We start from the raw sequence: 14,552 nt of genomic DNA, 5'->3' as shown, positions 1-14,552 counted from the left end.
ACTGTCAGCATGGATTTATCAAGAAATCATGTCAAATCAATCTAATAGCTTTCTTTGACAGGGTAACAAGCCTTGGGGGGGGGGGGGCGGGGCTCACGATGCAGGAAGAAGTGGGCAATGTGGTATATCTTGCCTTAAGTAAGGCTTCTGATACTGTCTCGCATGACCGTCTTATAAACAAGCTTGAGAAATACAACCTAGATGGACCTACCATAAGCTGGGTACATAACTGGATAGAACACCATTCCCAGAGAGTAATCATCGGTGGTTCACAGTCAAGCTGGAAGGGCATATTGAGTGGGGTCCCGCAAGGATCAGTTCTGGATCCATTTCTGTTCAATATCTTCATCAATGATTTCGATAATGGCATAGAGTGTACAGTTAAGTTTGAAGATGGGGAGGGATTGCAAGTGCTTTGGAGGATAGGATTAAAATTCAAAATTATCTGGACAAATCTAAAAAAAGATATACTAGAAATGAAAAAGGTTCAGAAAAGGGCATAAAAAATTACTAGGGGTATGGATCAGATTGGGACTTTTCATCTTGGAAGAGAGGCTACTTGGGGGGGGGGGAGAAGATATGATAGGTCTATAAAATCATGACTGTCACGGAGAAAGTAAATAAGGAAGAGTTATTTACTCCTCCTCATAACACAAGAACTAGGGGTCACCAAATAAAATTAATAGGCAGGTTTAAAAAACAAACGCACAGTCAACCTGTGGAACTCTTTGCCAGAGGACGTTGTGAAGGCCAAAACCGTAACAGGCTTCAAAAAAGAACGAGATAAATTCTTGGAGGATAGGTCCAATCAATAGCTATTAGCCAAGATGGGTAGGGATGGTGTCCCCAGTGTCAGTTTGCCAGAAGCTGGGAATGTGTGACAGGGAATTGGATCATTACCTGCTCTGTTCATTCCCTCTGGGGCACCTGGCATTGGCCACTGTTGGAAGACAGGATACCGGGCTAGACGGACCTCTGGTCTGACCCAGTATGGCCATTCTTATGTGACAAACTGTAGAAATGGTCTCAAGTAAATAGGATGACATTCAGTAAGGATAAATGCAAAGTACTCCAATAAGAAAGAAACGATCAATCAGTTGCACACATACAAAATAGGAAAAAGCTTCCCAGGAAGGGGTAGTGCAGAAAGGGATCTGGGGATCATAGTGGATCACAAGCTAAATATGAGTCAACATTGTAACACTATCACAAAAAAAAAGGCAAACATCATTCTGGGTTGTATTAGCAAGAGTGTTGTAAGCAAGACACGAGAAGTAATTCTTCCACTCCACTCTGATAAGGCCTCAACTGGAGTCCTATGTCCAATTCTGGGCGCAACATTTCAGGAAAGATGTGGATGAACTGGAGAGAGTCCAAAGGAGAGCAATAAAAATGGTTAAAGGTCTAGAAAACATGACTTCTGAGGGAAGATAGGAAAAATGAGGTTTGTTTAGTCTGGAGAAGAGAAGACAGAGGGGACACGATAATAATTTTCCAGTACATAAAAGGTTGTTACAAGGAAGAAGGAGAAAAATTGTTCTCCTTAACCTCGGAGGATAAGACAAAAAGCAATGGGCTTAAATTGCAACAAGGGCGGTTTGGACATTAGAAAAAATTTCCCGTCAGGGTGGTTAAGCACTGGAATAAATTGCCTAGGAACGTTGTGGAATCTCCATCATTGGAGATTTTTAACAGCAGGTTACACAAACACCTCTCAGGGATGGTCTAGATAATACTTCTCACACATGGCAGGACTGCAGGTGACTGGACCTAGATGACCTCTCGAGGTCCCTTCCAGTTCTACAATTTCATGATTCTTAAACATAAAAGCAGCTAGGAAGCAGTCAAATATTTGGCTTTCCAAAACTTAAAATGAACGGTCTTACAATACAGGTTTTGAAAAAGGAAGAGTCTCTCAATACCAGTAGAAAAAGAAAAAGGCTTAGATGAGCTCTGAACAGGGGAGTAACAGCAACTTGCTAAAGAATCTCTTCTGCAACATTTAGCATTAATTTAAACCACTAAACAAAGCAACCATATTTGATAAAGGAGTTTCCATGATACGTTGTACAGAGCAAATAATGGCCAAAGTTATGCCAATTTATTAAAAAGTAAACATTAACCTAGCAAAAAAATGTAACACTAAATTTTAAGAACAGGTGTTTAAAATTGAGTATTGCCATTACCCCATTCTCAGAACCCTTTGGAAAAAAAAAACCTACAAGCCTCAGAGTGAAATTGAGCACGAGTCAGTTTCATTTTATAGTAGCCTGAACTTGGGATGTTAGTGGAGAAGGAAAGTGGTGAAGGAAAGAGGGGAAAACCCACTAAAAGAGGAAAGCAAACACAAAACAAATGGAGGTGGTGATTTAAAAAAATCCCCAGACAGGAACGTTGATTCTACTACAAATCTAACCAGTTAGTTCTAACTAAAATAGTACACTGGGAACAGCTCCCAGAGCACCAAAATCCTTTGAGGCTAGAGAGTTGGCTAGCTCTGATGGTATTCCCGCAGACTACCTTGCTCCACCCGCACCCCACCAGGGAACTTTTCTCATGCTTTGTACCAGCCAGTGCATAGCTGCAGTTCCCTTCTTTAACTGTGGCAGCTGTAGCAGTCATCAGAACAGCCAATCCCATTCTGCCCACATCTCTCAAATTTCTGCTTCTGTTTTTCCTTCCCCATACTCCCAGCTGCTGTGGTTCTTACATTTTAAAACTTTAGTTCCTGAAATTTTTAGGGTTAACTGCTATGTAACATAGTTAGTGGCCAAGAGCACACTTAAAACAAAGACTGCTCCGACCTTCAAGAGTGAGAAGAAATCTTAAAACCCCATAAAGAATGTGGATTAATTAGATGGCATAATAGGAAAACGTAGGCCCTCCAGGTATTCAGCCTTCACAACCGTAATATCTATTACACTATGCAATAGTCTCCTAAATTAAACAGCTTTCAACTCTACATTTCACATTTAAAAGAAAAAATTAGACAAAGCATTATATGACATAATAGATCTAATTACCTACTTCTATGAACCCATATGCCCATGCCACAATTAAAAAACAAAAATAGAGCACTGAAGATATGAAGCAATTTGAAACTAAGAATCTAATGAAGCTTATATTGCCAAGGGAGTTATGAAACAATACTGAGTTTCATCTGCTGAGTTTAAACAAACACCAAATATAGGAGCTCCCCAACCCACACCATCAGAATGCAGAAGGCAGTGCCCTGGTAAATGCATGCATTATCAGGGGAACCAGTAGGGAACAGAACTGACTTTCAACAGCCTCCTCTTTAGAGCTACCCATTTCCTGTGAAGTATTCACCACTGAAATTAACTCAAACACTCTTTTTGAGCTAAAGGTGTATTCAGAGCATAAGCACTAGGTGCAAAAACAGTTAAGCACAGCTGTGCCATTTTATTTATGTTCACAGACAGGGTCGTTCCTAGGCATACAAAGCTGCATAGGGCACCATGAAATTTGGGGCAATTTTTCATGGTGCCCTAGACAACTGCATGCTGCAAACGCAGCAGCACCAGCCCTGGCGACCAGCCCTATCCCTTGGCCAGCCCCCCCTGCGGGCTGCACCCATTGCAAGGGGCAGGGCTGTCACTAGGGGTTGTGGGGTCCCAGACAACTCCCTCCGCCCCCATTCCACCTCTTCCCCAAGTGACCCGGCACTCACCGGCAGCAGCAAGAAGCGGAGCAACCACACCCCAGCCCGCTCTACTCCGCCAGCTCCCAGCCGCTGGTGAGTGAGGGAAGGTTGGGGAAAGCGGCACGGCTGGGGCCAGGGCGAGGGAAGCGCAGTGGGCTGCTCCCGGCCCCCTGCTAATCCCCTGAGCCCCCCAAAAGTGCCCCCCACCGCTCTTGCCTCCCAGACCCTGGTGGGGGGAGGGGGAGGTCTGGGGCCCCACACAGCAGGGCTGCATAGGACACCCAAATGGCTTGGGATGGCCCTGTTTATAGGCCAGGGGTGGGCAAACTACAGCCTGCAGGCCAGATCCAGCCTCCCAGCCATTTTAAGCTGGCCCTCGAGCTCCCACTAGGGAGCAGGGTCTGGGGCTTGCCCTGCTCCGGCATTCCAGCCGGGGAGCAGAGTCGGGGGCCACTCCATGCAGCTCCTAGAAGCACCCACAAGGCCACGCTCCAAGTCCTACACACTCCAATGGCCCCCTCCGGCACTCCAACGGGAGCTGCAGGGGTGGTGCCTGCGGACGGGGCAGCGTTCAGAGCCGCCTGACTGTGACTCCACGTAGGAGAAGGGACATGTTGCTGCTTCCAGGAGCCGCTTGAGATAAGTGCTGTCCGGAGCCTCGCCCCAAGCCCCTGCCCCAGCCCTGATCCCCCCTCCCACCGTCCAAACCCCTCGGTCCCAAACCAGAGCACCCTCCTACACCCCAAACTCCTCCTCCCCAGCCCCACCCTAGAACCCACCCACCCAGCCAGAGCCCTCACCCCCCCACTCCGCACCCCACTCCCCCGCCCCAGCCCGGAGCTCCCTCCTGCACCCTGAACTCCTCATTTCTGGCCCCACCCTGGAGCCCGCACCCCCAACCAGAGCCCTCACTCTCTCCTGCACCCCAACCCCAATTTTGTGAGCATTCATGGCCAATTTCTATTCCCTGACGTGGCCCTCAGGCCAAAAAGTTTGCCCACCCTGGCATAGGTAGTGCAGAGGCGGCAGCGATGAACTACTAGGCAGGACTCCATGAGCCCTCCGCGATAAATGGGGACATTAAAAGTAACTGCCCAGAAATTTAAGATTTCTTAGCAACTTGATCTTTGTTGAATATCCCAGGTAGAATATCTGCTGGACTACACGTGATTACAGGCCACCAACAAAATATTTTCTTATACAATCAAGAATGGAAATATTTACAGAACTGGAACCCATTACAGAGCACCTAATAATGAAAGCAATTTATGGAAAATGAGACAAAAAAATATCACACATTTCAAGAATACTGCATGTGCATGCATCCATCACTCTGTACTCATACTAACTCAATCAAAAGACACTGCCTGGACAACTCCAGGAGCTACAATAGTTAAATATTGCAAGATAAGTAGAGGAGGTATATACTACTACATTTCTGTAGATTCTGAAAACACTACTATTTTTTTTCATCTTATTTTTCTATTTTTATAATCTGGAAGATTTTAAACCCATTAGCTTTGAAGTAGACCAGACAGACCTAGACTAGGTCTAAATTCTATTAAAATAGTTCAACTGAAATATTTTCAAAACAACTGACATTTAAAAAACAAAACAAAACACACATTTGACTATTTCTAAGTTAAAGATCTCTTCAGTATTAATTCTATTACATACTACAGAGACAGAAATGTAAGGTAGGACAATGTCTCTAGAACTTCTATCACATTTTAAAAGATTCATCTCTTGATCAGCTTGCACAAATATAGTTTGCATTTTTTACTCAGGTTACAGCTGCAGAAAAGTAATTTACTTTAAACAGAACTTAAAATGGAAGCTGGCTGGCCACAACATTTTGCAAAGGACATACTCAACAACTCTTAATGGAATCCCTTAAGAAATGGCCGTGTCATATGCTGAGTTATCAAAATAGCAAGATCTCATTACAGAAGTGGGTAACTAAAAGAAAAGGACACGTATCAGACACTGCTCCAAAAAAAAGGGCTTTATAAATTGATTTACTTACTCTCTCAGTCCAGGGCAACTGCACCTATACTCATCCTCTATGGTTCAGCAATGGCATCCCTTCTAAGTTTCCAGCTACCCAGCTGTCGCCTCTCTTAGGTGGAAACCAAATCTCTCTCCATTCTTAGTGGGGTATTTCTAGTCTGAACAGTTCCCTACCTTCAGTGTTATTCTCAAAAGCAGGCCTGTTTTGCTTCTCTCCTTAGACATGGTACAGTGTAATTGCCCAGTTACCACATAGTTCTCTCTCAGCAAGCATATTTTACTCTTAAAGTAAAAGCAATACAGAAAAAAAAAATCTTTAAAATAGAAGAATATACATGCACGCTAGCAAGCTTACCCAGAGATCACCCCAACTATAAAATGGCACTTTGGCACAAGCAGACCTCCAACCCCTATCCACACATTTTCGTGTGGTTTCAATTCATCACACCCTTTGCTCTGAACAAGGACAAGCATGACTAAGAGTAACTCATTTATCCAGTTTGGCTCTTTACCTTTCATGGTTTCTTCGATGTGTCTTTGCTCAAAGTGCAGCTTCAAAAAGGATTGTCCTGAGCTAGGTCATTTGTATTTTTCTCACCACGCAACTATTTCCTAGGAAATCTATTTCACACTTATTGTCCCAAAAAGTGTTCCTAATATCTCCAGCAGATTGCATTTATCTTGCCTTCCTCTTAGATTATGTCTACACTGCTCACCTTACAGCAGCACAGCTATGCTGCTACAGCCGTGCCTCTGTAAGGTACGCAGTATAGCCCCTCTTTGTTGGCAGAGAGCGCTCTCTCCTGCCGACAAAATAAAACCACCACCAATGAGGACTGGAAGCTTTGTCAGCAGAAGAGCGTGTCCTGCCGACAAAGCTCTGTCCAGACCAGCGCTTTTCCTCTGTCAAACTTTTGTCTGTCAGGGGTGTGTTTTTTCCACACCCCTGACTGACGAAAGTTTTAGCGACACAAGCACAGTGTGGACATAGCCTTAAAGAAGTTGGGACAATCCCACAATATCATACAACATTTTCATTTTCATTCAATACAATGAATTTCCTCATTACTTAAAATTAAACCTTATTGAATCAAGTTTAATTCCCTAAGTAGGGTCTACAATTTCACAGCCATGAAAAATGTATCACGGACTGTGAAATAAACCCTTCCCCGTGATATCTGTTGTCCCCTTGTTCTTAGGAGCGCCCCAGCCAAGGGGGCTCCTAGCTCTGGCTGGGCAGGGACAGGTCTTGTCCATCCCCTGCACAGCTGCACTGGAGGGGAGACTAGACCCACCTCCTGGTGCCTCCCTCTGCTGCAGGACGCTCTAGGACTGGGCAACAGCCCCAGACGTTCCTGCAGCTGGCGGAGGCTTGTGGATGTAGGTCCAACCTCCCCTTGTTCCTATGAGCAAAGCGGGCTCCTAGCTCTGGCTTAGCTGGGGAAGGTCAGGACTTGTCCATCTCCCGCACAGCTGCTCTTTGGGGGGGGATGAGGTTGGAGATCAGACCCACTTCCACGAACTTCCTGCAGCTGCAGGATACTCTGAAGGCAGCACAGAAGTGAGACCCTTTGTGATAAATGAAGGAGGGGTAGCTCCTTTTTATGGGCACCCGGCCAGCCAGCTAGCTATGAAGTCCCTCTTAGTGGCTGTTCTCTTCTTGCTTTACCTGTAAAGGGTTAAAGTTCCAAATAAAGGAAAAGGAGTGGGCACCTGACCAAAAGAGCCAATAGGAAGGCTAGAAATTTCAAAATGGGGGGAAAAAAATCCTCCCTTTGTCCGTGTGTTGTGGTTCTCCAGGACAGAGCGGAGACACAGAGCAGCAATGCTCTAAGCAGCTTTAAAACCAGATATGAAAAAACATCAAATCATACCTCAACCTTACTTATCTGAAACTCCAAATGTGTAAGTAGATCAGAAATGTTTAGAAAGATGCAATTAGGGTTATTTCTGTTTATTTCTTATAGCTAATGGACTCCTCTGTGCTCACCCCAGATGCTTTTGTTTAGCTTGTAACCTTTAAGCTGAACCTCGAGAGCTATCTTGATGCTTAATTTTTGTAATTGTTTTTCTTTTAAGAAAAAGCCTAAGTTCCAAATGTGTGGGGTTTTTTTGTTTGTTTGTTTTTTGTTTAAGAACAGGATTGGATTTGTGTGTCCCTAAGAGGTTTGTGTACATGTTGTTTAATTAGCTGGTGGCAACAGCTAATTTCCTTTGTTTTCTTTTGCAGCTCTTCCCCGGAGGGGGGGTGAAAGGGTTTGAGGGTACCGCACAGGAAGGAATTCCCAAGTGCTCCTTCTCGGGTTCAAGGGGGTTTTTTGCATTTGAGTGGTGGCAGTGTTTACCAAGCCAAAGTCAGAGAAAAGCTGTAACCTTGGGAGTGTAATACAAGCCTGGAGTGGCAAGTATTAATTTTTAAACTCAAAAGTGCCAGAGTGGGGATTCAGCCTTGACACCCCCTACAAACAATGCCCCCCCCATCCCCTTTTGGGGTCAAAACACCATGAAATTTTAGATTTAAACTTCTGAAAATGTGAAATTTACCAATTTTCAAATCCTATGGCCATGAAATTGACCATAATGGACTGGTGAATTTGGTACGGTATTCCTTAAGGATAGGACCCTAATTCCTTAAAGTTTGTTCAAGATATTGTCATAGTTGTCACTCTTACCATAAAGAATCTCTTCAGCCACTAGTGAAATGCAAAGTTACCAAACAACATGACAACAATTTAAAGGTAGAAAGTAATACTTCGTTTGTTTCAAGCTCCAGGAATATTTAAGAAAGGTATAAATTTAGTTACCTAAATTGGAATTTACCCAATATACATATACTAAAAATACCACCCCATCCTCTTGTGAAATGTGTGACACAGAATCTTTAATGACGACAAATGATCAGGATCTCATTTTTAATCTCATCTGAAAATCTAATATTTTAACATGCAAGATGTAATATGTAAGCACATTAATGAGCTTCATTTACAGCCTTCAATAAAAATGGTCATGCCAAGATTTTTGAAAACAGGCACCAAAAGATTTTGCAAGAATGCTAAATGTAAAAAGTTATTAATATTCTGCATACATGTACATTTTATGTTCAATACCTATTTTGAATTTGTGCCCTAAAGAAGGTGGTGATTAATTGTTATTCTATCAAGTATGTCAGGAACCCAGATAAGTACTGCTCCATGGGATTTTATTTGATCCCAGTACAGGTTTACCTTTTGACTATCATTGAGCAGCTGTTTTTTTTCCTTAGTATAGATTAGTGTTTTATATCAAGTCACTTAAAAACTAAATCCCTACTTATAGCTTCTTCCCCAGCTAATTTTCTCAAGCATAAGTATATTTTGACAAACTTATACCTATTACAGAATAGCAACTTTTACCTATGAGTCTTCTGTTACAATCCCTCTATTATATTTCAGCATATTGAACTCTTAATGAACATTCCTCGAGCAGGATTAAGTCATCCCATCTTTACATCAATCGACCATAACAAGGGGATTTACCACATTAGTTGCCCTCAAAAACCTTTTAATTTGAAGGTCACGAAGTCAGAACAAGTAAAATATGAGTTACATTGCAACTAATTTGTGAGCAGACAACTTTAAAGCAAGCAAAAGCACGTGTGTTAGCTCAACCAAGTTACATATGTTTGAAGTGCTCTCAACATTCATTAAGAGTAACATGGAGCCATGTTAGCTGTTTTAGATTAGACATTATATCATGGTTTCAAGTGTGTTAGCCTGTGTTTTAGGTCATCTAGAGACTTAAGTTTTAAGATGTGATACTCACACACGCTAACATTACACCTTTAAATCCTAGTCTAGCCAAACCTTAAAAAACATTAAGAGGGATTTCCAATTGTGCTAAACTCAGTTGCCCTAACTCCAAACACGACTGAAAAACACCCTTATTGCACATTAAGATGAGGTCTCAAGTGTGATCATAGGTTAGTCACCAGCGATAAAGCAAGCTTCTTTTCTTTAGTGTCCCAAAATGACTAAAATGAACTCTCTGGGTTTGAAAAGTAGCCTTACATTTCAAGGTTTACGTAAGTAGTTATCATTGTAACAAGGAAGTCTCTGAAGTAGTCATATTTACACTGGCTGCCAACACTCTCCCCTGCCCACTGGCTCAGTGCTCTGATTGATGTTTTCATAGTGTGCTTTGCTTTGAATAAACCTCGATACAAACATAATGGCTACCCAACTATCTCAGTTTCATTTGCAGTAACTGGCCAAAATAAACACTACCTCTGAAAAGTCAAACTGCTTCTACTGTCTTGGTTTCCTCAAACTTGTTTAATACCCCTATGATAGGATATTGTGTGAAAGTGCATATAATATTGACTTAGATTTCTAAAAATACAAATATCAGAGGGGTAGCCATGTTTGCCACTTTTACAGATCCAGACTAAGAGTCTTGTGGCACCTTATAGACTAACAGACGTATTGGAGCATAAGCTTTCGTGGGATGCAGAGTTGAAGGGGGTTAGCCCATTCACACAGTTAACTACTGGTGTGATTAGGCCTGCATTGTTTGTTGTAATTAACAGCCAATAAAACAAGATAAATTCAGAATTTTCAGTTTATCCACAGCCCATGTTTTCAACATTAGGTTAACAAGTGGATTTTTCCCTACAGTAATAAACTCCTATTGTAAGTCCAAACTTCAAATTATTTTAGTATTGTGTCATTGCAAATATAAGATATTAGATATAGTCTACTTAGTGAAAGTTTACTGCTTCTTGCCAAGCAGTTTTCTCCCTCAGAAAATAGTAGATATTAATCAGCAGAAAACCCAATGAGACAATAGTGAAAGTCTTTTCAACTGTACTTTCATTTCTGGCACTCAAAGAAGTGATTTAGTTTCCAAATATTTTCGGTTTAATCAATAGCTATGTTTTTTTAAATTTATTTTCTATCTATCCATTACTACTACTGCCTTACTTGTAACTCCTCAGCTACACTCATCTTAAGCCATTAAAGACCATTTTGGTCTATAGTACGTCAAGCAGATTGGGGTCCACTTATTTTTCTGGTCAGTTAATTACATACTGAGACTCAATTTTTTTTTAAAACAGAAATTTAATGTGATATTCCAAGCAAAGACAATATAGCAAGGCTGCAAGGTGTCATCTTGACAGGGTTTGGTGCAGTATGGCCCACTACATTTTAAGAACCACCACTGTCCAAAACTTGAACAGTTAAAAGTAAGTTGCAGTTTTAGTAGTTATGATATCAGCTATTTATGTCAAAACTCTAAAGTAAATGGAAATGAAATCAAAGATCATTTTAAAAACATTTTAAAAGTGAATATAGTGCTTAACAACAGTGCTCCAAAGAATTAAGTGTATTCATTCATTCATTCATTCATTCATTCAAAAAAAAAAAAAAAAAAAACATGCATAGGTGAGAACAGTACCAGATCCTCTATGCTACCTCAACCCTGAACTGAAAACAGCTAGAAGCCAGAGGAGGGAACTTTAATCTACATCCCTCTTTAATTATTTGATTTTCATTACACTAATGTGCCAATTATGAAGGTTTTTGTGATGTATACATCTGTGCAGTAGGAAATTAAGCGCACTCACTCATTTTACACAAGTCAATAGCCAGGACAGATGTTAATCCTATCACTCACTACCTGTCTGCACTGGATTTGAACCAGCTACATAAGAACAGACTATCACCAATCCCTTGAATTACTTGGTCTTCATAATACCACATATGCAAGAAACCATAGAACCACTATCTGTACTTGAGGGCAGGGGATATGTGGAAGTATACATGCATAGTGAAGGAAGAATAAACCACAGAACTGCTTGCAACATTAGTCTTTGTAGAGCAGTGATGGGCAACCTGCGGCCCGCAGGTTGCCCACCACTGTTGTAGAGAGTGCTAGCTGGTCCCTTAACCAAATTATTACTGTAAAGACAGAGTCCTCTTTTTTCATTAACACTGAATAAATAAAATATAGTATGCGTCTTTGTATCCACAGTTAGCTTTTGCTCTCGATAGGCAAGATTATTTGGTCCTAGGTTTGATTATAACATTTAACCCAACCTCAGGCGATGCAGCAGTTTAAAAAAGGTTGTACACAGATTACTAAAAATCACGGTAGGTTTAACTGTTTAAATAATACTCTTAGATGTTTAATCTAAATTTACCTGTTATGAGTTTAGTTCTGCTGCTTTTGCTTTCCCCATCCTCTATGTTTCTGTTTGTGCTCTCTTCTTTTAAACCATGAACAATATTGTCAAAAGATATGCTCTTGCTGGACACAATGTTGTCTCCGCTGATTGGCTGATTAATTCTGCTATTAGCTTCAAGTAGAGAAATGAAGTCCTCAGACTGAGCAGCTTCAATGGGTTCCAGCTGAGAGCAGCTTTTAGCCTGCGACACATTCTTTGAAGACACTGGCAGAGATTCTTCATCACTATCAAATCCAAATGGATCCTCTGTTACCTCATCTTCAACTTTGGGTTTTTTAGGAATTTCTGAAATATCTGGTTTGACATTGGGCCTCTTCTGTCCTAATTTGGCCATAAATGTGGTTTCTCCCCATTTTGTGCTAAGGGTGGTCCGTTTGTTAGAAAAGACTTCATCAAACTTTGAGTTGCCATTTCCCCCTTTCCTGCTGTATGTCTTTCCAAATCTGGATGTCATTTTGACAACTGTTTCATATTCTCTGTGGGAAGAGAAAGAATTAGATAAACTAGTTTCTGTATATTGTTACTTTTTAGTGCAAGTGATTATTTTTCCACCCTATTAGAGAACTTTAGTTAGTACTGTACACAGTATTGCCTGTTTATTTTTGACAGGCATAATTCACTTCATTAACACGTGTATTTTTTAAAGTGAATTCTGCAACAAGCGTCACTTACTTCTCCCCATTTATTTAGCAGAAATTCGCCACCCCATAGTCTATAAAAACTTATCTGCTATGAATAAATATTTGGAGTGTTCTATTCTCATGTCATAACTCCTATATAATACCTTTATTTCCAAGGTTTGAGGCCATTACTTTTATGAAAAATTAGAAAGGCTGTATTTTGTCTAACTTTAGACCATTTTCATTCTGCATTTGTATGTGCAGCTCATGTTAAGTAGTTAGACTCTATAATCCAGTCTGGTTTTTAAAAGGTGTTTTTTTGTAGTAAAAGAAAAGTGTTAAAGTATTTCACAATTCTGTAGTTGCCCCAGATCTCAAGTCATTATAAACCGTAAAGACAACTTCACTTTTATGCTCTTCTCACAAGGCTGAGGTAGGTTTAGTTAGTAATATTGCTGTGATATGTTCTGCCCCATCTGTGTATGCAAGGACAAATAATGTTATTAACCGGAAAAAGACTACTGTCATAATACTCAAATGTATTAAGCCCAACTTGTAAATAAGCTTTTGCACAATTCATAGCCCAAAACAAAGTATATAGTTCCAGCTAAATCCATTTCTAAGTCTTTTTAGGATACCCAGTGCAACCACAGCCAAACCTCAGTCTTCAATAGAAAGTTTAATTGTGATCAGATGCTTAACACAACATTAACAAGAGGGAAGGAACACAAGCCAGAATACGGAAAAAACATTTTGAAGAATGTTCAGGTAAGTAAGCATGGCCTGACAAAATTCACCCTAGGGTACTTATGCAACTAGCTGAAGCAATCTCAGAACCATTAATGATTATCTTTGACAACTCATGGAGGACAGGTGAGGTCCCAGACAATTTAAGAAGGGCAAACAGAGTCCCTATCTTTAAAAAGGGCGGGGAGGGACCTAGGGAATTATAGACAAGTCAGCCTAATTTCTAAACCTGGAAAGATATTGGAACAAGTTATTAAACAACCAATTTGTAAGCACCTCAAGGATAATAGGGTTATAAGTAATAGCCAATATGAATTTGTCAAGAACAAATCATGTCAAACCAATCTAATTTCCTTCCTTGACAGGGTTCCTGGCCTGGTGAATGCTGGGGGGGCGGGGGGCGGCATGTTGTGTTTGGACCAGAGATGATATCCTTGGATTTTAGTAAGGCTTCTGACGTATTTCCACAGGACATTCTCATACGCAAACTAGAGAAATGTGGACGAGATGAAACTACTGTGAGGTGGATGCACAACAGATTGAAGGCCCATACTCCAGCAGTAGTTATTAATGGTTGGGTGTCACACAGAAGATGTACCTAGTGGGGTCACACAGGGGTCTGACCTGAATTCTGATATTCATATTTTCAATAATTACTTGGATAATGGCATGTGCGGAGCATATGCTTATAAAATCTGAGGATGACACCAAACTGGGAGGCGTGGCAAGCATTCTGGAGGACAGGATTAGAATTCAAAATAACCTTGACAAATTGGAGAATTGCTCTGAATTCAACAAGATGAAATTCAGTAAATTCCATATAGTGCAGAGTAATCCCACACGAAGGAAAAATCAAATGCACAAATACAAAATGGGGAATAACTGGCCATATGATAGTAATTCTAAAAAGAATCAGTTGGTTATACTGGTTAAACTGAACATGAGCCAACAACATGATGCAGTTGCAAGAAAGGCAAATAGCATTCTGGGGTGTATTAATAGGAACATAAGACACAGAAGGTAACTCTCCCACTCAGCACTGGTGAGGCCTCTGCTGGAGTACTGCGTCCAGGTTTAATCACCACGCTTTAAGAAAGATGTGGACAAACTGGAGAGAGACTGAGGGGGAACATCGTAACAGTTTCAAATATGTAAAGGGCTGTTATAAAAGGATGGTGATCAGTTGTTCTCCATATCCACTGAAGACAGGAAAGAATCAATGGGCTTACTCTGCAACAAGGGAGACAGATATTAGGAAAAGCCATCTAACCATAAGGATAATTAAGTT

The 14,552-nt window shown here is 41.1% G+C and overlaps 1 protein-coding gene across 1 annotated transcript in view; it reads right to left on the bottom strand.

Annotated features, from left to right (window-relative positions):
• Positions 1 to 14,552, bottom strand: part of WAPL (WAPL cohesin release factor) — a 126,879-nt gene that overhangs the window by 108,941 nt on the left and 3,386 nt on the right. Inside the window, exon 2 of the mRNA XM_048857106.2 lies at positions 11,853 to 12,373. Coding sequence (XP_048713063.1) covers positions 11,853 to 12,351 — 499 coding nt within the window. The 5' untranslated portion in view covers positions 12,352 to 12,373. The remainder of the gene's footprint in view (positions 1 to 11,852; positions 12,374 to 14,552) is intronic.

Source organism: Caretta caretta, chromosome 7 (assembly GCF_965140235.1).
Source record: "Caretta caretta isolate rCarCar2 chromosome 7, rCarCar1.hap1, whole genome shotgun sequence".
Classification (NCBI taxonomy): domain Eukaryota; kingdom Metazoa; phylum Chordata; order Testudines; family Cheloniidae; genus Caretta; species Caretta caretta.
Note: the sequence above shows the minus strand (reverse complement) of the source record. Positions and strands in the feature narration are given on the sequence as shown.